The following is a 22,233-nucleotide window of genomic DNA, read 5'->3' on the forward strand; positions in this document are numbered from 1 at the left end:
CCCCGTCCGTTAAGCTTTAGCGAAGCCACGCACGCTGTGTGATAACGCCATTTTGGCTCCATCGCACCCAAGAAGCTACTGGACACCTACTGCCCGTTTCAGTTTTTTTCCTCCCCTGCGACTCTGCAATCTTGGGGGTGCGACCCAATATCGATCTCGCCGCCTCTGTCAATCACAATCCCCGGCCTGGCTCCTCCTCCTCCGCCATCCTGCAGCGTGTGTCGTGTGAGCCAAGACAGAAAGGAAGAAGACAAACTGACTGGCCAGTTGCGAACCTGCTGGAACTGCAGCCCTGCTTCCGACTTGAACGCTGCACTGCCGAATCAGCGGACAGCCAACCGTCAGAATTCCTCCATCAAATTCCATCATCCAAATTCCATCATCCTCACCACCGCGAGCGCCACCAGCCAGAACTGCCATTCGCCATCCCTCAAACCGCAGAATCCCGTCGTGTTCGTATCCTCGCACGCAACGGCTCACGGACCTCGCCCTGCCACTGCTGTTTTGTTAGACGGACGGAGCAACGGGCACTCGCAGCTTGTAGGGTGGTGTCTCAAAATACCAAGGCCGGAGCACGCAATCGCTGGCCTTCTCGCTTGACAGCGCATGAGTCGCCGCAATCCCAATTAACCTTTGCTACGTCGTGCGATAAGCCTTCTCACCGCATATTATCCCCATGGAGTCCCTGTCGACTTCACCCGGCCGCGAGCCGACTTCTCTCTCTTCCCTGTCTCGAGCCCACTATGACCACTCTTCGACGGCCGATGCAGTTGTCACTGCCTCTCTAACATCGACTGCGACATCACCTTCGCCTTCACCTTCGCTATCCACCTCCACTGTCAACACTCTACCCTCGACGTCTGTCTCCGTCTCCGTTCCTGCTCTTGACCCTGCTTCTGTCGCTACCTCCAATCCTATTTCTGCCCATCAGTCCTTGTCGCAGCAGCCGCCATCGAGAGACAACTGCGAGCGACGCCGCGAGGGTGAGGAAGAAGTCCCCTCCAAGGGTCTCGTCAAGATGCCCTTCGACCTCGTTGGCAAGACTTTAAGTCCCTTTCTCAAGGAGCACATCCCCGACCAGTATGCTCCCGTTGGCAAGAATCTCAAGAGGGACGACCAGACCGGCACTGGCAATACCTTGGTCAATATTAAGGATCCCAATACCAAGTACTGCTATCGCCATCGCCCCGATTCAAAGTGTCGTCGAGCCGCAGATGAGACCAAGATGGGAACCATTCAACGGGTATGTCTAAACCAACTATCCCTGCCCGCCTTGTCTGACATGTCACTTTGCTAACAATGCTTTTCCTTTTCGCTTTATAGGAGCTCAACAGCCTCTCATCCGCCGATCAGGAAGCAATTACCCACGTCTGGTCGTTGTTCTCTGCCGCCCCAGCCAAACATCGCGAACTGATGCTGCAGGGCATCATCACCCAATGCTGCTTCCCTCAGCTCTCGACCGTCTCCCGCGAAGTCCAAGAACAGCTCAAGATCGATTTCATCGCCACCTTGCCCGTAGAATTATCGTACAAGATCTTGTGTTATTTAGATACCGTGTCGTTGTGTAAGGCTGCGCAGGTCAGTCGGCGCTGGAGGGACCTGGCCGACGATGACGTCGTTTGGCACCGAATGTGCGAGCAGCACATTGACCGAAAATGCACAAAGTGTGGCTGGGGTCTGCCGCTATTGGAGCGGAAAAAGCTCATGGCATGGAGCCGGCATCAACAGACGGCGCACCCAAATCCATCCAATCGCGCCGCCGAGACTTCTGCTGAGCCCGCCTCAGCTCCCGCCCAAGGTTCCAACAAAAGGGCCATGGTGGTCCGCGACGACAGCGGGGCCAAGAGATCACGGGTCAACAAATCGGGCAACGGTCGGGCGCAACTCGACGAGGAGCGAAAGTTTCGGCCGTGGAAGGATGTGTATAGGGATCGTTACAAGGTTGGATATAACTGGAAGACGGGACGCTGTTCCATCAAGACATTCAAGGGCCACGAAAACGGTATCACCTGCCTGCAATTCGACCACAACATCTTGGCGACCGGATCCTACGACACAACCATCAAGATTTGGAATGTCGAGACGGGAGAATGCATCCGCACGCTGCGTGGACACACTTCGACGATTAGGACCCTGCAGTTCGACGACGCCAAACTGATCAGCGGAAGCTTCGACAAGACGATCAAGATCTGGAACTGGCACACAGGCGAATGCATCAGTACACTCCAGGGCCACACAGACGGTGTGCTCTCCATCCACTTTGATGGGTGCAAGCTCGTTTCGGGATCTATCGATAAGACGGTCAAGATCTTCAGCTTCGATACCAAGCAAACCTGGACGCTACGGGGCCATTCCGACTGGGTCAACCATGTGCGCCTCGACTCCGCATCTCGCACCGTCTTCTCAGCCTCCGACGACCTCTCCGTTAAGTTGTGGGACCTAGATTCGAAGCAATGCATCAAGACTTTCTTGGGTCATGTCGGACAGGTGCAGCAAATCTTGCTGATGCCACCAGACTTTGAGCCTGACGAAGACCCCAACGCTGACAAGACCGATGCTGCATCAGCGAGCAGCGGACGAGGCGATTCCCCAACACCTCTTCCAGACCAGACATCCGACCAGCGTGCTGCGTTTGGCTCCGGCTTCGTGTCGGATCCTTCCAGGCCTTTGCCTCCTCGCTACATGCTTACCGGTGGCCTCGATAACACGGTCCGACTGTGGGACATTGCCACGGGCAAGTGCATCCGCAGCATGTTTGGTCACGTCGAGGGCATATGGGGCTTGGTGGGCGACACTCTCCGTGTCGTCACCGGTGCCAATGATTCCATGACCAAGGTCTGGGAGCCTCGTTCTGGCAAGTGTGAGCGCAGCTTCACTGGCCACGCTGGCCCAGTGACTTGCGTCGGGCTGAGCGATAGCCGCATGGCAAGTGGCAGTGAGGATGGAGAAGTTCGTATGTACAGCTTTGAAGGCACCAGCTTGGAGGAAAGGGGAACGCCTTCTTAGGCGATGCCAAGCCCAGTTCGGCAACGCTATCACACCACCAATCACCATCACGCTACTCTCATTGGTTCTTGTGTACCGAGTGAGTGTTAGTAGCACAAATCACGACTTTTTTGACTTTTTTGACATTGAGTTCTTCCTCTGTGTCGAACTGATGTTGTCTTTTCATCTTTCTTCTTTTCTTTTCTTCTCCATTTTCAGGATTTAGACGGACGGGTTTTGGGTTATGGAAACTGGAATGTGCTGGTAGCGCATAAACGGCATTTTTATTTGTCATCACAAAACACAAATCATAGAGCGATTTCTTTTTTATATTGGCCGATATGGTAGCAACGCAACGGGAAATGGATACCCTCGGAGGGCAATAGGGAAACGGCGTTTTGGACTTATCTCAACGGGAATGCTGCGACTAAATGTCTTGCAGCTTGGAGTACACATGGAGTAATGGAGCTTTCGACTATGTGAACGCTATTGTGGCTGTTGGGCGCTTTTTTTCTCGAGCACATAGCCCAGATTGACACTTTGTTAATTCGATCGTGGTTCGTCCGACAAAATACAAATGGTTACATGCATGAATAATTTTACTCAAAGCAATTGTGAATGTCCTCTTATTAGTATACCTTGTCTCTTCTGTCTTTTATCCAGAATCTCTTCTGGACCTGATATAGTGACCACCTCTACCCCTTGTCTTCTTTTATGGGTTGCAAATTTGCGAATAGCAAACCAGAATATTCTTCCAGCTACAAGAAGCACTGACGCCAAAACAATCCTTGATGCTGTTATCACCATTATAACAAGTCCCCTGCACACTTCCATCGCCACCAGCAATGTAAAACAGCCAGGTGCCGTCACCTTGCTTGTAAAAATCCATGTTTCCCACGCCGCACATGCCCGAGAGCTGAAAGTACGTCGAGCCCGTGGTCGAGAGGCCGTCGACGGGGGTGTCGCCCGCCCTGAGGAAGCCGGCGCGGTCGCCCCAGAGCATGCAGTCGCAGTTGTAGTAGTTGGAGGGGCAGGCGACGACGTCGCTCTCGATCTCGCCGCCTTCGCCGGGGGAGATGGAGCAGGGGCCTGTGAGGACGTGGAAGTCTGCGGTGGAGAGGGGGAGGAGGGTGGTGAGTGCTGTGAGGATGGTTGAGAACTTCATGGTTGTGGGAGGTGAGGTTTGAGTGTTGGGATATAGTTTTTGGTGCTTTGTTTGGTCTGTTTGCTTGGGGAGATGTTATTCTGATAATGAGAGAGGGAGTCTTTATTTATATTCGTGCCGGGCATTCATCCGATGGTCGAAAGAACGTGTCTACAGCGCTGCAAAGATGCATATATTCCGATTCATGCAAACGTTTACGATAGAATACGCCTCATGGGGGGCACGAGCAAGGTTCTCAACACCATCTTATACTGTGAATTATCCAATTATATATAGCAATCAGGCTTCTCCAGAGTCGTATGTTGCAGGCTCCTTCACCATAGTCTTCCGGGTAAAGGTTTTCTATAAGAAGTGTCGAATCCTACGAAAAATTGCTAAACTGCGATTATACGGAATCAATTTCCTTAAACGTCAAAATGGCGGGGCTGATATACGGTGCTCAGCACTTTATATTCGTGAGTCGCGTCTAGATACTCGATAGAGTAATGATATGAAGATCACTCTCCAGCTGATATGTTTTCGGGTAAAATCCTACTCGCCCTGATATATATCTTTGTTATACGGCTACACGATGCCTGCATCCAGAAGTTTACTCGGGCTGAGACACCTGCATCCCAGCGCGTTTTATTATCCGATGGGTATAGGATAAAGTCTAGTCCAATGGCTATAACAACAAACATTGAAGCTTGGAGTTATGCTTTAGTAGTAGGTAGGATAGCGTATTGAGGTATATCCGCGTTCCTGCAGGCTTTGACATCGCACAACCGAACAACCCGTACAAATCGCATAAACCAACAACTTAGTCGAGAGCCTTCAGCCTTCATACTATACTAAGTTTAAAAGTCGGCGCAGCCATATTTTATTTTAGACTAGTTTATATCAGCAGGGGCGCTTATATATGAGTACTTATTGCGTCCCTATGCGTACCTGGCTGGGCTTAATCCCACACCACAGCCGTGACAAGGTTGCCAGGAAGGGTTACTTTGGATGTGGACCCAATCCTGTCCTCAGTGTGGCTAGTTGACTTTCAAACAGCAGTGGCAAAACAATGTCGAGTATTAAGTATACATAATAATTGCAGAATATATAGACTTGGAATCTCCACAGCTTTGTCGTTCTCCGAGATTACGACTCGGCTTAGAGGTCGGTGTCCGTTTCCAGATCACACGCTCGTCTATAACCCCTCTTGGATCAACGATATTAAGCCTCGCTGCTGAAGCCATAACCGAACATCTCGGCATACAGAATTAGCCCGAAGAATAACGTGCCATATAACTCAATAGTTCCATTATACACAAGATACCCATACAGGGCAGCTAGCGGAACACATGCTTATGGTGTAGCACATTATGGGAGGACACAGTCGAGGTATATACTTAGACCCTGAGCCATGTATAGCGCCAATTGTCATCAGATAATTAAGAGTTATTACTCTGACCATAAGCAACATGTATAGCATATAGTTTTTCTACCTAGCTTTACAGGAGCGCCATTATGAATGCTATGAACTATGCCGTCACTCTTAATCGAGGTGGTGATCGAGGAAATGGCGTGTAAGTACTTTATAGTGAACCATTCATTACCAGACACCAGCTTAAAGCCCAGGCTATGAAACGCTTCTATGAGTCAGTTATCTGATCTCAAGTCGCCGGCTTTGCCCCCCAAAACGCCGCCCATCAAGCCAAATGACGTTCCCTCCCATAAGCCGAATTCCTCGTCTGGGACCCTGGGAAAACGAACCTCGGCCCAGCACGGCAAATCAGCGGGTCAACCTGTCCGGTCCCTCCCGGCTTGTCTTAAGTAAGATTCCGGTACGTACCATCAAGGTGCGGCTGCGCGTGGGACCCCGCATTATCACAAGCTCGGCATGTGGTCGGTACGAGGAATAACGTCACTGGCTGGCGCTTTTGACATTTGAGATCATCTGAAAGAAAAGGGAAACACGCAGCAGATTTTAACGTACATCGTCATTATTATCATGTGCTTCTCGTGGAAAACCACAGCCGCAAATCTCAATGACGCCAATCCCCTGCTAAATGTTCAATGTTATCGTGAAATCACACCCCTGCATCAATCTTCCGGCCACACGGAGCTCCTGCTCTACAGATCGGAATGGTCACTTCGGTCAGACAAGCCGAAAATCCTCCACCTGTCCGGCTATGTAAACTTCGCCCGTCAAAACAACACTCGAGTGACTCCCCCCTTCCCCAGCCAATGTGGGGACAGCCCACCTGAGCGAGCCGCGGGCCAAAAAAAAAAAAAAACAGCCAAATACCAAGTTGTTCGATTCGAGTTTCACGGGGGTGGGAGGGCCAGCACCGGCTTAGCTTGGCTTGATAGCGTCTTACACCAAAAGAGACGACGACAACCCAGCTTGCTCAGCCCGGCGACCCGGCTGCAACAGAGATTGACATGTACTTTTACAGGAGTAAAACAGCCAAAGTATACCGAGCTGTGGCTCATGCTTTCTGTATCCTGTGACTTGCGGTCCAATGGCCGTGGCTTATTGGTTCGCCCCTAGCTCCAACGGGCAAAGGGGGGCGTGTGTCCAAGGGAGACGAGATGGAAGCTAGACGCCGGAATCATATGTCAAAATCATGGCTTTTCTTTAATAGCGATTATCGGCTGTCTGGATGACTCTTTTTACTTCCTCTCCTCTCTCTTTCTCTTTCTGAGCTTATGCTTTTAATTTCACGATCCCTACTTCCTTTTCCTCCATACTATTTATCCTGCCTCTTCCTCGTCCTCCATCTCTTGCCGGTGTGACTCTTGTATCATTCCCTGCCCGGTTTCCTCGCTTGATTGAATAGCCGTTGCTACTTCCAACCGCAAATCATTAGCTATACCTCCCTAGCTTCATATAAGCTCGGCTCTTCTAGGAACGCCCAAATATCCTCGGCAGTGACCCACGAGCCTTGTCTGGAGATTTTTAAATAGGAAAGCTCATCAACGGCACCTGAAGGACATTCAATTGCTCTGTTCAGCACAATTAAGCTTTCAAGATGCCTAGAGACGGCAGTAAACAACCGCCCTCGGCGGCAACAAACCTCATCGGTTCGTCTTGCCTTTTCTCTCATGGCCCTCAATTGGGATATCATGAGCTTCAAAGTTGTATTTGGCTAACATGATCTCATTGTTGCAGCTGGTGGTGGCGCCGGTATGATGGAAGCTCTCGCCTGCCACCCTCTAGGTATGTCTACCTCGTATAAGCAATTGCCAACTAAGAACAAGATGTTAACACCCAACATATAGACACAATCAAAGTGCGAATGCAGCTCTCTCGTCGTGCGCGAATGCCTGGTGCTCCCCGCCGCGGCTTCATCAAGACTGGTGTGGAGGTTGTAAAAAAGGAAACTCCCCTCGCTCTATACAAGGGCCTCGGTGCCGTCATGACGGGCATTGTCCCTAAAATGGCTATCCGATTCACATCATTTGAATGGTATAAGCAGCTCCTCGCCGATAAAACCACCGGCACCGTCTCAGGCCGAGGAACATTTCTGGCTGGTCTTGCTGCTGGTGTGACAGAAGCCGTGGCCGTCGTGACACCCATGGAGGTCATCAAGATCCGCCTGCAGGCGCAACATCACTCAATGGCCGATCCACTGGATATTCCCAAATACAGAAACGCCGCGCATGCTTTGTATACTGTCGTCAAGGAGGAAGGTTTTGGAGCGCTATACCGTGGAGTCAGCTTAACAGCATTAAGACAAGGCTCCAACCAGGCCGTCAACTTCACGGCATACTCTTACTTTAAGCAGTGGCTTAAGGACTACCAGCCTCAGTATACCGACGGTAACTTGCCTAGCTGGCAGACAACCATCATTGGTCTCGTGAGTGGCGCCATGGGTCCTCTCAGCAACGCCCCCATCGACACCATCAAGACTCGTCTGCAAAAGACTCCGGCTGAGTTTGGCACCACCGCTTGGACGAGGATAACCACCATCACCAGCGATATGTTCAAGTAAGTTTCCTCCTTTTCATGCCCAAGATTGAGATAGGACAAGACAGCTGACAGTTTCCCCCAGGCAAGAAGGTTTTCACGCTTTCTACAAGGGCATCACGCCTCGCATCATGCGCGTTGCACCCGGCCAGGCCGTCACCTTTACCGTCTACGAGTACCTCAAGTCCAAGCTGGAAAAGAGTAACCCGGCCTTTGTCGGTGGCAAATATGAGGAGTAAGGAAAAAACGGCAGCACTTCGATGCATTTTGTTCTTGCGATATATACCCTTGCTTTTTTTCGGCCAGAAACGAGAGGAAAAGACACGGTCTGACCTGTATTGTAGTTCTAGAGCAGAAATGCGACAGGGTCAGCCCCAGCATGCTTAGGGTTTGTGAGCGATGACGATGATGGCGATGGTGATGGTGATACGATACGGTGGTAAACATGATTGTTTAGAGGTTTTAATGGCAGCCATGGATTGTGGCGTTGGGTTGTATTCAGTTTCAAAATAGTAGAGTGGATATATCTTCTTGTATAAAAAGTATGGACAATGTCTATTCAGGCTAGATCGTTGCGTTCGTGCTGTGTCGTAACTCGTGAGGGCCTCTACCTGCCAGGGCGCTTGGGCCTGCTGAAACCTGATGAAGCCACCTTCTTGGGATGAAGATCGTTCAAAACTTCCTCCTCGGTAATCTCACTCGGGTCTTCCACCTCAAACTTCTTCTCAATGTTGATTCCGGCGTCTTGCTCGGCGATGGTGAGAACAGCACGCTTCATCAGGGGGTACAGCATCCTGTTCTTGATGGCCTTGTTTCCAGCCGTCGCAGGGCAAGTGTAGATGAAGAGGATCGGTGTCTGCTCTGCTCCATCATGGGTATGGGTAAACCGATAAAAGGTGAATCGTGGCTCGACAGTAGAGATGCTCTTGATGAGCTCGGTGAGGGAGTTGGAGTTGGGGGTTTCGGGTGCCAGCTCTACTCTTTCGGTAGCCGCGTTAATTTTCTGTGTGGCATGGTGATTAGTTTAAGAATTCGGCTGCTAAATCAAATGAGCCGTGAGCCAAACTCACCAGTGTCGTCGCGGCCTTTTGCCCCTCGGCAACCTCCTTCATTGCCGCAATGGCATCCTCGTTGACCGGCATGTTCAAGCTCTGGGCGAGATGGATTTCTCTGATGGCAGTGCCCGATCCAGCTTCCTGCTCTGCCCTCTTGATCTCGCCCAGCGACTTCTCCTCTTCGGTCAGGGGCGCTGCCAGGGCATTGTGCGCATCGTGGGCCTTGAATCCGTCCGCTGTCAATTCTTTGGCCATGGTCATGAAGGGCGTCTCACGGAAGTGCTCCGTGCCCAGCTCTCGCACCAGCGTCAGCCGTGTCGAGGCGAACAGCATCTTCTGGCGGACTTTGGCAGCATCTGGAACGTATGTCACGGCAACAAACTTGGGCGTGTCGTCGTAGCGGCGGAGGATGGCATAGAGGGCGACGTCTGGCTTGACGAACGGCTCCAGCACAGACAGGTTCTGTCCAAAGTCGGAGGATTTCCCCGCGATCGTCTCAACGGGAACCAGGGATTCGCCCTGGATCGTCACAAGCAGGGCAAAGTCGGAGGGCGTCGCGAGCAGCGAGCTGAACGCCTTCTGGAGCTCCTCGGAGGCTGTTGTCGAGATTCTGCGGTCAGCTCACCGCATCAAGGGGGGCCAATTGATTTGATCCGGGTATGATTATGATGGCGGCATCCGTACCTGAGATTCCAGACTGCATCTTGTCTTAATATCTTGCACAGCGCGCAGTCTGCTGTTAATTCAATGGTGAGGCCGGTCCGATGCGGTGATTCTCAGATGAAGACTCCAAGTTTCGGGGCTCTCGTCAAGGCCCGACGACGCATGTAAGTCCAAGCCTCTCCTGTTGCCCCGCCATTGTTGCGACAACCAGCAGCCCCTCCACAACGTGGCAATACGCCCCCACCAACAGCGGCGTTGCAGAATACGCCCGCAGATTCACAGTTACCCTGCATTACGACTATGTACCCATATTCAGGAGTACTGCGGGTGGCCCAATTGTGGTAATCCGACCATAGCAGTGTAATGTATAACTCATATCCAATCATTCTTAGATATCTTCGTCACTCATAGTGATTGATAACCTTGGAGCAGACGAGACAACACCCAACCACCGAAATTGAGGGACCAACACTCACAGTGAACAAAGAAACAGCGCAGCACATAGGCAGTCGAATTGAATCAATTAAGTGGCAGCCCCTTTTCTACAATATCTGATATGTGACCACTGCACTTAACAACCAGTAACTGCACTAGTTGTTAATGAGCGTCCAAAATTTCCTCCAAAAAACAATCCGTTGAGATATCTCACTATTGACCGATGTTGTCATGACAGCTCGCAAAGCTCGTCTCATAAGCCTCTACATAATCATTGCCGCCAATAGGACAAATCCTCCGATGCTTGAAAGGGGAGGGATGACACCGCAAGGCGAATCTGAGGCCGGAACATGAGAAGGAGCCGGAGGACTGCCTTCCGGTTTCTTGCTTGGAAATGGCCAGAGAGTGCTCTCAGAAACTACCGGCGATAGAGCTGGGCTACCAGCAGGCTGGCAATTGCCTGCCGAGGTGTATCCTTCAGGGGTTTCTCCGGCGCCATGCCCATCAGAGTAAGAATCTGGCCGTGATGGCTGGCAATCCGATGAATAACCTGGTGGGTTGGAGGCGGGTGTCGCATTTGGAACTTGCTGTTTAGGATCAGAATACGTCTTGGGCTCTGGAGCGTTGCCGGGTGGTGTCAGAGGCCCTTGCGAGGGTGTGCCCAATCCTGTGTTGCCTTGAGTAGAACATGGAGATTCTTGAGCCGCTTGGGTTGCTGGAGAGCCAGAGGTTGGGACAACCGTAGCCGCCGGATTCCGAGTCGCAGGATTTCCGAATGATGGAGCTTCTGGTGCTGGTCCTTCCGGTGTAATACGTTGAGAAGACTGCTGAGGCTCTCCAACTGATGAAGCATCGGCAGATGAGCACGAGGTCTCTGCTGCAGCAACAGAGGACTGGACGCTTGTTGGTTCTCCATAAATCGGGCCCTGGGTCGGCGTGACTCGTGTGTAGACGTTGGCAACTACAGGGGAATTCTCTGGGCAAATGCTCCCACACATGCCACGAGTGCTGTCTCCCATGCATGGATAGTCGCATTTTGCTTCGTCGGTTGGATGAACACCGTTCGGATCATCACCACAGCGACAGCAGCTTCAAAAGACGGTTAGAATGTGAAGTTACTATCAATAACTCCAACGTATACGTGACTCACTCAGGGAGAAGAGCAGCAAACTGGTGACCTCTGCAGGCGAGTTGGCACGTCTCAGGAGTTAAAGGGCCATTTGGAAGTCCGATTGGCTCTCCGAAGCAGGCTGGATCAATGGAAGAGCAGCCTTGATAAGAGAACTCGCCCGTGTTGTGCGTGACTTGGCCAATCACACGGGCCACGCCAGCAAGAACGAGTAGAAGAATGCCTATCATCTCTTTTGGATGAGAAGATGCGGCAGGAGGAGTGACTAGAAGTTCAACAATGCCAACAAACGTGGGAGCAGTGAGAAATCGCAGAGGAATTAAAGAGTGACGGACGCAGAGTGGGAAGAGAAGAGAAGGCAAAGAAAGAAGAAAAGAATTGTTGAGGATTTGGAACAACTTTAGGCATGGAGGTTCTCGCCTTGGAGGAAGGAGCAAGCGCCGCCCAATTTAGGGCAGGGGAATACTTGACGCTCCTTCCCATAACATCGCATTTGCGTTTAGAATGACGAGGCTCGCCGAAATTGATGGCTGAGGCAAGCTTATGATTGCATTATATCCGATAGGAATCGCTGATTGCGTACTAGGTATTCGATGGTTACTTCTAGGCGAGATTCATCGTGACTGCTTGTGCTGGCGTTTTGCATATGGAGGAGAACAGCAGTATAGTGCCATGTAATGAACAGTATCAGCAGTAGAAGAAGGATTGTTTGTAACAATCTCATAGAAAGAGTACAAATTGCTCGATAGAATGATAGGATTAAATTGGATTGATAGGACATAATATCTTGAAGCTTCTGAGAACAGAGGGGCATCGCAAACCATATTAGCGCTGGGTTCCAGGACATACGACTGTGATTGGAAGCGAATTGTAGAGAGACCAACGAATACATGCTACTGAATACGCCTTAATAATATAAGCAATATTCTCTTAGACGACTTGATACAGTTACATGGTTGCATGGCCATATCCATGTCTGCGATTGGAGATCTCAAGATCTCAGGAACCCTTTATCAGGATTGGACAGACCAGCGCTCCAGTTTGGCAGACCCACATCATTCCCGCTAAAGAGGACTTCAACCCACGTATAGTTGTCGCCTCAGGCAGAAGTGCCACTAGACCCCTGCAAGCGCACAACCAACGTGAGCAGAGGGCACGAAAACCCCAATTTAGCGAGCTTTTTTCCAAGTGCGCCAAAGTCAACCAAACGGGCATCTCTGCTTCGTCGTCACGATCAACTCATCCAACCCTCCCGTTGAGCATCACCAGTCAAGATGAGCGCCATTAACAAGATCGCCGCCAACAGCCCCTCGAGGCAAAACCCCTCCGAGCTTGAGCAGAACATTGCTCAGGCTCTCTTCGATCTCGAGACCAACACTGCCGACCTCAAGGTTGCCCTGCGACCTCTGCAGATCGTCTCTGCCCGTGAGGTGAGAATGACTTGAAAAGCAAACCAGAAAAGAGACCGAATATCTTCGAAATCCTGTTCCCAAAGATATACAATGGCTTCAAGTGCGATTGGCGTCCCTCTCTGCAGAGAGGGAGTGTGTGCGTAATGCCGATTCGACAGAATGGAATTATTGACACCCTCTCCCTGTCTCGAAAAAAAATAATATTTCGAGGGACGCGCCGCATGGCCGGAGTACTATTGACTTCTGTGGAGCAGGACGGGAAGCGGTCCAAGGCGTATGTCCTGGAGCTCGCATGCTGACTTTGGGATCTTGAATAGATCGAAGTTGGCCACGGCAAGAAGGCTATTGTCATCTTTGTCCCCGTCCCTTCCCTGCAGGGCTTCCACCGTGTTCAGCAGCGGTAAGCATTTTCCCATCTTTCCAATGCAACTCATATCACAGCCGCTAATATATCCCCCCAACAGCCTGACCCGTGAGCTGGAGAAGAAGTTCTCCGACCGCCACGTCCTCATCCTGGCTTCTCGCCGCATCCTGCCCCGCCCCAAGCGCTCTGCCCGCTCCCGCAACACCCAGAAGCAGAAGCGCCCTCGTTCCCGCACTCTGACTGCTGTCCACGACGCCATCCTGGCTGATCTCACCTACCCCGTTGAGATCGTCGGCAAGCGTATCCGCACCAAGGAGGACGGCAGCAAGACCCTCAAGGTCATCCTCGACGAGAAGGAGCGTGGTGGTGTTGACTACAGACTCGACACCTACTCTGAGGTCTACCGACGATTGACTGGCCGCAACGTCAACTTCGAGTTCCCCCAGACCGGTAACGCCGAGTTCTAGACTAGTTGAAAAGAAAAATTTAACTGGTATTCAAAAAATCTTTCTTCCTTAGGGGCCTTTGGGAACATAAAAATGCGTTGCTGTATTTAAAGCATCGGTGGGTTGGTCAACATTTGGGCTTGGCGTCTGATATCAAGGTAGCTTTTGTTTAATGATATAAAGCTGCTGGCATGATTTGATCAATTCACTCTCATGGCTACCTGCCTTGTCGTCTAAATGCTTTTGTCTTTTGTCTCTTTTGATCATCTATCTGGGGTATCTATCGCTGTAAATGTCCCACTATTCAATCATGACCGATGCGCCCAACGCCGAGCACGCACCAGTATGCCAGTTCTCGCTTCTCTCTCGTTTCCTTGTCCTTGCTCGGTGGTCCGTCCATGTCGGCCTGCGTTTCAGACTCCCACTCCATGCGAACAAACATGGGGATCTCAAGCAGGTCTTCGCCCTTTTTGAGCGGGGTGGTGTCGATGTTGTCGTTGCCCTTCTTTTCTAACTGATCGATCCGCAAAGATGCCGGGATAACCTCCAGCACGATGCTCACCCAGTTTCGCCCCTTCTCCCAAATCTTGCCCACCTCGGGGCCCTCGTCTGCCTTTCGACTTCGGTCCTTTTCGTCATCCTTGAGGGCATCATCCCACATGTCAGTGTTGGCGTCAACCTCAAATTGCGGACACAGCACGGTAACTCTACTGGAGAAGCGACCTGGGGTTTTAGGTGGTGAGGCCAAGGTGACCTTGATATTGTCAAAAAGAGGATTCTTAAAGGTGACAACGAAATGATATGCTTGATGCGGCTTGAGTGGTGCTTCTTCCTGGACCATGGGCCTATATGTTACCGGCACAGGCGTAGCTGTGGGATTGAGCGGCCGAATCGTGATTGTTGGTATATATGACTTGGCAACGAGGCGGATTTTGAATCTCGTAGACACCACTTTCGCCTCTGGTTTGGATATAATGTGGCGACAAGAAGGACATCGTTTTGATCGCTTGCTGCGGAGAAGATATGCAATTGGCCGAAGCTCGTCCTCGAATCGTGCAGGCTCTGTGGGCTGCTCGCTTCGCTGTTCAAGTGACGCAGTGACGCCCCATCCTCCGTCAATGAGCTTCTTTATATCTTTCGACTCGTCCAGATTCGCAATTTTGAGACCGTCGTTGGTGCCGAGTGCCTCACGCATGATATCTGCCGGTCCTTGCTGCAAACGACCCTGATGACCACGGCCAGTATATAAGGACATGATGCGAGTCAGAGCGGCAGGGGACGAGAAACCCAATCCATCATGCAACGGAAGCCCGCGTATTGACGTGTTGGATTCTGATAACTGTGTCTGATAAAATGCCTTCAGGTTGGCAAATTGCAAGTCTGCATCAACTTGGTCGTCAGGCACAGGCGGTTCGTCCGGGTTGTCTTTCCGCCTATCTTTTACATCTCTTAAGGTGAGCTTGGGTTGGCCTCCGTTGTTCACTTTGGAGAGTTGATTATATATTCCGCTGGGCCGGTCGAACTCAATGCCGATCTCAGTTGATGTCCAGTTGCAATATTGACAGAAGAGCGCATACGGGCCGCCGGTGGGGTTGGTTTGATACTGTGTCGGGAGAAGATTCGCATCCGTGGTAGGTTGGATAGCTCCAACTTGGAGGGGGCCAATACAGACCGGACACTGGTAACAGCTCCTCGTACATCTGGCCCAGCAGTGATTAGACTTGACAATTACAAATACGTGTGATGTGAAAGGGGGGCTCATTACCTGTTGCCCTCGCTGCGCAGGTTACTGCTAGGCACCTCAAACAGGCAATTGGGGCAATAATATGTCACCGACTCTTCTGTCACGCATCGCGGACAGCGGATCTGCTGACAGTCTTCGCAGTAGAGGAGGTATTCGAGAGGGTATAAGCTGTAGTTCGACCGCGGGGCTTTTGGATCGAATGCTTCGTTCTCCTCAGGATCTGAAAGCGCACCTCCTGGACCGGAAACAGTCTGATCCGAGCAAGGGCATTGTATATACGTGTACGGGGTCGAAGGCGACATCTTCACGTCACATGTCTGTTGGCGCGTGCGTGGTTGGTATGAGTGAAAACGCAGGTGGATATCGTCCGCTGGGTTTCATCACGAAGTCTCGGTGAGGAGCTTTGATTCAAGGTGAGCTCGGTAAGGGAGCTCTACCTTCACGTGATGGCGCCAAGTTATCAGATCGCCCGAGCTTATCAACTAGGTGGCTTATGTAACTGGCCTACGACTCCATGTACTCCGTACCTCGTATTTGTTCCCCGCTTTGTCTTTCACAGATGTGCCCCGGATTCTGGATGATCATCCTGGCCAAAGCTCTCACAACGGGCGATCGATATATTGGAATGACGCTTACATGACAAGCAGCAGCTCCCGGCTTGCGGGTGTATGTTGAAGCCCGGTGGTGGCGGATCTGCGGTGTCTTCTCTGAAGTATCGAGACGCTACGACGATGAGCTGGCCGTTTTCGTTTGATATTTGCACCGCTTTCAAAAACACGCCAGTTTCACCAGTGCCTTAGTATGTGGATTTGTCAACCTTGAAAGCTCTTCGAAGTCTGCCTTATACCCCCACCTCAATATATTGTGATCGCTGCAGCTGAAGCTGTCAACTGTCAGCTCTTGACTTTCATCTCGTGTAAGCTGGGCGACAATTTCCGCTAGGCTTATCAGAATGAGAACCCCTTTTCATGTCATCGGCCACGCAAGCACAGTCGGTACTGGACGCAAACGCTCCGACATGTACTATGAGCAACAGAGCTAGTGCTAATGCACTTTGACAAGCTTGCTACGCAGCTAATGAAGGCAGCCTCAAAGCATTGTTTCATACGAAGCCTTAGGGTTCCGAGCTACAATGCGAGATGGCACTAACACTGTGAAGTGCGCTGTCCTCCGTTGGCCATGGTTGGGCAATTCTACTGGACTGTGTCTTAACATGCCATACCGCCGGGTTTTGTCTTGTCGGTGAGGTCGACGTGTCCTTACATGTCTCATCTCGCGAAAGGATATTCCAAAGTAGCGAGTTGCTCCTCATTCTCAAACAGAAAGCTCTACGACATTTCTCCTTTTGGGGATGTACGCGGAGAGGCTGGATAGTTGTCTCTGGGGGAGGCGTCACTCGCAGTGATCGCAGTACAGTACTACCGCTCTACTTTGGCCAGGCCAGGAACCAAAGAGGAGAAGCACGGGAAGCCAGAAGTAATCAGGAACAGTGGCTCGTATTTAACCTTTTCCTTCAGCTGGCTGAGTGAGCACGCAAAATCGATGTTTACGAGCGTACGTAAGGCTGATAAACGAGATCGGAAAAAGGCGATTTCGGAATCTGCACAGTCTTGATTTTACCGAGGAGGCTTGCAGGGAAGTTGTCTCTTGTTGAACGCTTAAGCGGCGCGATGCTACAACATGTGGATACTTGAGATAAAAAGAGAATTCAAGCAAGTCGCAAAAAAAAAAAGCAAAACAAGGGCTAACCGCTAGCAGAATGCGACAGAGTCTCATATGCTGTGAGACCATCTGGGGAGAAGGGAGGAGGGGAACAAAGCCTTATTTTTCTCTCGTCGGCACAAATCGCATCATGCCATGCTGGTTTCGGCCAACAGTCTGCAAGGGAGTTGCGCTCTTTTTTGGGGGCTAGATGCAGGTAACGCAATAATGGAAGTCAATGATGTCCGCACGACGTCGGGCGAGCTTTGGCGCATCGGATCTGAGATGGCCGCAGCCCACAGTCCGCCAGTGCCGCCGAAGTGGAGTGGACATCGCGGATCCTTGCTCGATTACCAGGCTTGAGGGCAGAGCCCGGATGGCATGATGATACTCGTCACTTTTTTTTCGGTCCACTCCCGGACGCCTCTTGACGGGAGACGGAAAGAGATTTCGCCATGCTTCGCTTCGCCGAAGAAAAAAAGGAAGAGGCAGGATAAAATAGTTGACGACACGATGCAGCACCAGGAACACACCGCATGAATGTGGGCTAATACTCGGGCTCTGCACTTGAAGAGGAAACGAGACATGTAACAAGCAGAGCTCGGCAAGCCCGCGGACTTTTGCGCCTCTGCGATTGGATCTGGAGCTGTTGACAAGAAGCTCAGCTTGGCAATAGTCTATGCGAGAGGGAGTGACGTGGATGCATCTCCGTTGACTTGTGAAAGCCCAGCTCACAGCAGGATCCTGGTTCAGCCATCTCTCTGCGTCGCTGGTCTTGACTGGCCGGACTCTCTGCCACAGTATGCACCGAGTGTGCACTGCGTGGCGGGACCCAGACCAAGGCAGACAGAAAGATAGTATCTAGTTTATCGTGGTCAGACTGGCCGGTCGCGGCCTTGATATGCATCCGGAGCTTGGCCTCAGCAGCCAAGACGAGAGCAGAAAGCGACCCCAACATGTGCCGAACACTTGCTTGCTGCAATGTAGCACTACCCAAGTCTACGGGCCTTTTTTTTTTTTTCTTCACGGCTGATGCTGAGGTGGAGCGAATCATGCAAACAAGGATCGGATGCTGGGACTCGACTCTGTGCCAGCTCACCACCGCCTCGTGCTTGCTGCAGAGCCAGTGAGCGGCTGGCACATCCCTGCAAGCGATGAACGCTTGGATGAGACATGGTTGGCCATTTGCCCAAAGCAGCGTGTGCTGATGAAGACGATGTCATCCCTGCTTCTGCTGCTGCTGCTTCTGCATACATGTGCATATTCCGTGGTACCAGCCCTTGGGTATGCTCCGTGCTTCCGTGCTACGAGCTGTACAGTACGCTGCTGCTTGTCCTCGAAATGTCGAGATACGAGTGCTGATGGATGCCGCGATCACGATGAGACATCAAATGGCGATAGCATGGATCCATATCCATGGATGTACTATTTCGCGGCGCTTGCTGCAGTGGGGTACATGCTGCCTCGGATGGGACTTTGGAGTCAATTGCATGTCCATGTTGGGTGCTGGTGCCTTGATTGATGCAATCGCTGGCCTGGTGCCGCGCTAACTGCTAGTGCCCTAGAGCAGCTAGCACCATCTCTCGGGGCTAGAATACAGGGGCCGCATCCTTGCACAATGGCCACTGGCCAAGGCATTTGCGGCGTGCTGCTAGGGGAAAAGGAAAATTGCACTGCGCCAGCTGGGGGGAGCTAGGCCAAGCTAAGAGCTGCTAAGCAATTGCCTTTTCGGCACCCGACGCAAGAGCAAGCAGCAACACGGAAACGTCGTCTCTCCTCGTTCTCCCTTAATCTTTCTGTTCCAAGTTACTTTATACTTTGCGTCTCGCCGTCCCTCTCCACTCGTCTCGGTTCGTATGAGAGGCCAGCCCTGCAACATGGTGGCTGTCGAGTGATTCATCTCATGGCTGCATTCGACTGCCAATCCTCGTGATACCGCCATCGACTCGGCGGGCGTTGAGCAAGCTTCACAAGCTCCAAGCCTTGCAGGAACCACACGCCAAGTTACACGGCCGGGGAACACGAGAGCGGGCTCACCATCACTAGCCTGTGACGTCTCGGGCTGCCCTTTTTGCCTCTGAGAGCTGGAGATCGACTCAACGTGCCTGTGATTTGCCTTTCACCTGCCGACGACTGGAGCTGGGGATGGTGTGAGGGAGTGGGAAAGAGGTTTAGACTTTTTTTTATCTGTGGATGCTTCAGCCTGCATGCTGATACTATACATATTCCATATCCAAGGTATAAACTCACACCACCATATATAACAACCTGGGGCCTGTCTCGTCCACAGCCCGCACACCAACAACCGTCCGTCTTTTGCGGGCAGCATCAACTCCACTCCCCAACGTCTTTCCCGCCTCTGATGGCCGGCCCGAGAGCACGATCAAGCAGCGTCCGCAGGGCTCGCGGCCTTTCGATTGGAGAGGATGGCAAGCCGGTGCCGCTCAAGCGTTGGGATGGTGCCAGCAAAACGTGTAGGGACTGGGACGAGCTACGAAGAGTGAGTCGCATTGGCCCAATGGAAACGCCTGTCCCTGCGCCAATGGCGTGTTAACAGCAGTCTAACCGGTGTGGCATTGCATTGCTATAGGATCCCGAGATTTGGGAGCGCAACGGCAACTGCCTTGTCCACCTTTATGCCAAGGGTGATTCAAAGCGCGGGCCGTCTTTCAAGCTGCCCTTTGCGGCTCTGCTGTTAGCGGGATGCCTTCCACTCCTCGAAAAGTTCCTGGTACTGGAGGGTCTTGCATCCAGGACGGCGCAGGAGATTGAGAGATGGGATCAGCTGCATCCTAGGTCGACGGCTGAGCTGTATATTCCGGCCCCCCCTCATGCCACCGAAAAGCAGGCACAGCGCTATCATCTGGCTTTCAGAAATCTTTTTGCGTGGGTTCTAGGGAGGCCAATCGTCGGCGAAAATCTGGGAAGCGCACTCGTCACACTCCTTCGCTCCATGCGCGAGTTCAGGTCCTCTCCGGAAAGCAACGTGGATGATTTGCTCAAGTATATGCGCCACACGCAGTACCTCGACATGGCTGAGATACCTGTCCACGCCACCGCGGCCCTTTACCTGGCAGAAACATTTCAGCTGAATGACTTGTATAAACAGGCCTTTGCTCATTGCGTTGGCATGCATGACCGCTTGTTTTACACTTCAGAGTACCAGGTAGGGAATAATCCCGTCGTTTTTTTTTTCTTTCTGATGCATTATTTCTCTTGCGAACTAGGCACTGATTTTGTCTCATGTGACAGCTTATCAGTGCGGTATCGCGAACACTTGTCCGCAGGGCACGCTTGGAAATGAACGCAATGCTGCAGCAGACATCCAATAGACTGAGGAGCTTCCTCGACGAAGAATTATCGGAAACGAATCTGGGAATTCCAGTCGGGACCCGCGCCCACCTCGAGAGGTTCCGAAGCTTTCTGCTGTCCTTTTACTCAGCCAAGTTCGGCTACTATCCTCCCAAGACGTTCAACGCAGATGTACTCAGCATAATGGCAGAGGATTTTGATGCCCTATATGAGCTTCTTGTGGATAACAGCTATACTGCATCGGATATCATACCATCAACGGCGGTCGGCGGCATCTGTACTGAGCAGCTTGTCCAGACATTCAACGAAAACAACAAATTCGAGCCCTTGCAGCATCCCCTGCCTCAGCTGCCTCAGCTTGAGGTTCCTAATGATGGGCTCCGTCGCCTCTCAAAGCTTCCATTTGTTGAAAAGGTCATCCCTGGACAGCGGTTAGTCACGATTGCGGCTTTAATCACGGCATCCAACTGGACAGAAAAGTGTTTCAAGAACGACCTCGTACAGGCATACCGCAGATTTGAAGAGGATGCCATTCTTTCTCCCAGCAAGGCCGACAAGAGCGAGAAGATTTCACTGCTGGAGGCTCGTAAGGTGCGATGGATCCTGGTTTATGCAGTCCACCAAGTCCTACGCGGTGCAACACGAAAACCGGCAGAGGTGCGGGGCGAGGAGACGTCTTACCACCTCACGGTCTCGATGAATGGCACCCCTCCATGGTCATCAGCATCTCACGAGACGAAGAAACCCCTGCGGATCCAGACAGACATTGTGGCCGATGACGACCTCGTGACCAAGCGGGCCACCAAGATACAGGAAACTCCGGTGGAAAGGATAGAGATCAAGCCCGATATTGACTACTTCGCATTGACGCACAACAAGAGCCGCAATCCATCCATGTCGACTCTGTCGGACAGCTCGTCTCCTGCAACCCTTTCTCGATCGAGCTCTCTTTCCAACTGCCTGAGGCGCAATTCAACCATCCGCAGGTCGCTAAGGAAATTCAGGAGGAGCTCCATGTCGGCATCACAGCCGTCGACGCCGCCGGCGCCGGCGAAGCCATTGTACCACGAGATTGTCGTACAAGGCTATGGGAACGGGACACAAGCAGTCACGGTAGAGCCGGAGGATGAGGGGCTGATGATGAAGGGCGCACTGGCGGGCCGGAGCGATTCGACAGCGTCGTCTCAATCGAACTCGAGCTCGAGCACCACTGCCTCGTCAGTGCCCGAGAGCATGAGCAGCACGATTGATACGCTTTCCACGAGCGCGCTGTCCAGTCCTACGACGCCCACGACGGACGCCGCCCTGGAGCTTGAGATGATGCTCGCCCGCTGGGGTCCACAAGACAAGGCCCCGGTAAGACTGGATCTGCCGCGTTCGGCATCAGCCAGCGCCATTTCCGGCGAACTGGGGAGCTTAGCGGCGGGGCTCCACAGCTACTCAGGAGCGGTTGACAGGAAAGAAGACGTCAAGAGAAAACGAAGAAGTTTAGAGCCCGCGCGGTCGGCGCCGGCGCCAACCGCCCTGCAACGACGCTACACGATGCTCGGAGACCTTCGACGGAAGAATTTTGGGTTTGAAGCCAAGAACATTTCCGTCCGCATTCGTGAAAACAGCATCAGCGAAGAAACGTGGACTCCCAGCCGGAGGGATTCCGATGATTGGTCCATAATGCTAGCCTTTATGGACGGGACTGAGACAGAGGCTGAAGCTAATATGAACGACGCCTGGGCACAATATTCTGATTTGGGAGGACTTACTGATATGAGTTAGCCCACATACATGCATCCATATGATTGGGAATAATGAGATGATGTGAACTTGGGCAGGGGGAGAAGGAAAAGAAGCAGGAAATGATTTCTTCAATGGTGGAAAAGCAACT

The 22,233-nt window shown here is 51.9% G+C and overlaps 7 protein-coding genes across 7 annotated transcripts; 4 read left to right on the top strand and 3 right to left on the bottom strand.

Annotated features, from left to right (window-relative positions):
• Positions 1 to 1,018: 1,018 nt before the first annotated feature.
• Positions 1,019 to 3,006, top strand: M431DRAFT_75699 (hypothetical protein; the record flags this gene model as incomplete). Its single annotated transcript, XM_024922375.1, has 2 exons — positions 1,019 to 1,243; positions 1,324 to 3,006. The coding sequence occupies 2 exons, from the start codon at positions 1,019 to 1,021 to the stop codon at positions 3,004 to 3,006; spliced, it is 1,908 nt and encodes a 635-aa protein (XP_024778773.1).
• Positions 3,007 to 3,670: 664 nt separating this feature from the next.
• Positions 3,671 to 4,150, bottom strand: M431DRAFT_134143 (hypothetical protein; the record flags this gene model as incomplete). The annotated part of the gene is made up of 1 exon (XM_024912512.1): positions 3,671 to 4,150. The coding sequence occupies one exon, from the start codon at positions 4,148 to 4,150 to the stop codon at positions 3,698 to 3,700; it is 453 nt and encodes a 150-aa protein (XP_024778774.1). The 3' UTR covers positions 3,671 to 3,697.
• Positions 4,151 to 7,152: 3,002 nt separating this feature from the next.
• Positions 7,153 to 8,329, top strand: M431DRAFT_478216 (hypothetical protein; the record flags this gene model as incomplete). The annotated part of the gene is made up of 4 exons (XM_024915650.1): positions 7,153 to 7,204; positions 7,293 to 7,340; positions 7,403 to 8,111; positions 8,176 to 8,329. 4 exons carry the CDS (start codon positions 7,153 to 7,155, stop codon positions 8,327 to 8,329), a joined length of 963 nt encoding a protein of 320 aa, XP_024778775.1.
• A 135-nt stretch (positions 8,330 to 8,464) lies between these two features.
• M431DRAFT_504059 (hypothetical protein) lies at positions 8,465 to 9,963 on the bottom strand. Its single transcript, XM_024918401.1, has 3 exons — positions 9,830 to 9,963; positions 9,161 to 9,741; positions 8,465 to 9,093 (listed from the first exon to the last, which is right to left on the bottom strand). The coding sequence occupies exons 1-3, from the start codon at positions 9,846 to 9,848 to the stop codon at positions 8,698 to 8,700; spliced, it is 996 nt and encodes a 331-aa protein (XP_024778776.1). The 5' UTR covers positions 9,849 to 9,963; the 3' UTR covers positions 8,465 to 8,697.
• A 2,566-nt stretch (positions 9,964 to 12,529) lies between these two features.
• Positions 12,530 to 13,829, top strand: M431DRAFT_504062 (hypothetical protein). Its single transcript, XM_024918402.1, has 3 exons — positions 12,530 to 12,802; positions 13,102 to 13,184; positions 13,249 to 13,829. Exons 1-3 carry the CDS (start codon positions 12,647 to 12,649, stop codon positions 13,613 to 13,615), a joined length of 606 nt encoding a protein of 201 aa, XP_024778777.1. The 5' UTR covers positions 12,530 to 12,646; the 3' UTR covers positions 13,616 to 13,829.
• Positions 13,830 to 13,898: 69 nt separating this feature from the next.
• M431DRAFT_73854 (hypothetical protein) lies at positions 13,899 to 15,640 on the bottom strand (the record flags this gene model as incomplete). Its single annotated transcript, XM_024922171.1, has 2 exons — positions 13,899 to 15,294; positions 15,360 to 15,640. 2 exons carry the CDS (start codon positions 15,638 to 15,640, stop codon positions 13,899 to 13,901), a joined length of 1,677 nt encoding a protein of 558 aa, XP_024778778.1.
• Positions 15,641 to 19,401: 3,761 nt separating this feature from the next.
• Positions 19,402 to 22,124, top strand: M431DRAFT_74201 (hypothetical protein; the record flags this gene model as incomplete). Its single annotated transcript, XM_024922206.1, has 3 exons — positions 19,402 to 19,539; positions 19,630 to 20,205; positions 20,292 to 22,124. 3 exons carry the CDS (start codon positions 19,402 to 19,404, stop codon positions 22,122 to 22,124), a joined length of 2,547 nt encoding a protein of 848 aa, XP_024778779.1.
• Between the last annotated feature and the right edge of the window lie 109 nt (positions 22,125 to 22,233).

Source organism: Trichoderma harzianum (genome assembly GCF_003025095.1).
Source record: "Trichoderma harzianum CBS 226.95 unplaced genomic scaffold M431scaffold_2, whole genome shotgun sequence".
Taxonomy (NCBI): domain Eukaryota; kingdom Fungi; phylum Ascomycota; class Sordariomycetes; order Hypocreales; family Hypocreaceae; genus Trichoderma; species Trichoderma harzianum.

Coding starts and splice junctions, on each gene's coding strand:
- M431DRAFT_504059 (XM_024918401.1), bottom strand. Junction 9,094..9,160: donor AAAAGGCCGCGACGACACTG/GTGAGTTTGGCT, acceptor CATGCCACACAG/AAAATTAACGCGGCTACCGA.
- M431DRAFT_504062 (XM_024918402.1), top strand. CDS start 12,647: ATGAGCGCCATTAACAAGATCGCCGCCAACAGCCCCTCGAGGCAAAAC. Junction 12,803..13,101: donor AGATCGTCTCTGCCCGTGAG/GTGAGAATGACT, acceptor GATCTTGAATAG/ATCGAAGTTGGCCACGGCAA. Junction 13,185..13,248: donor TTCCACCGTGTTCAGCAGCG/GTAAGCATTTTC, acceptor TCCCCCCAACAG/CCTGACCCGTGAGCTGGAGA.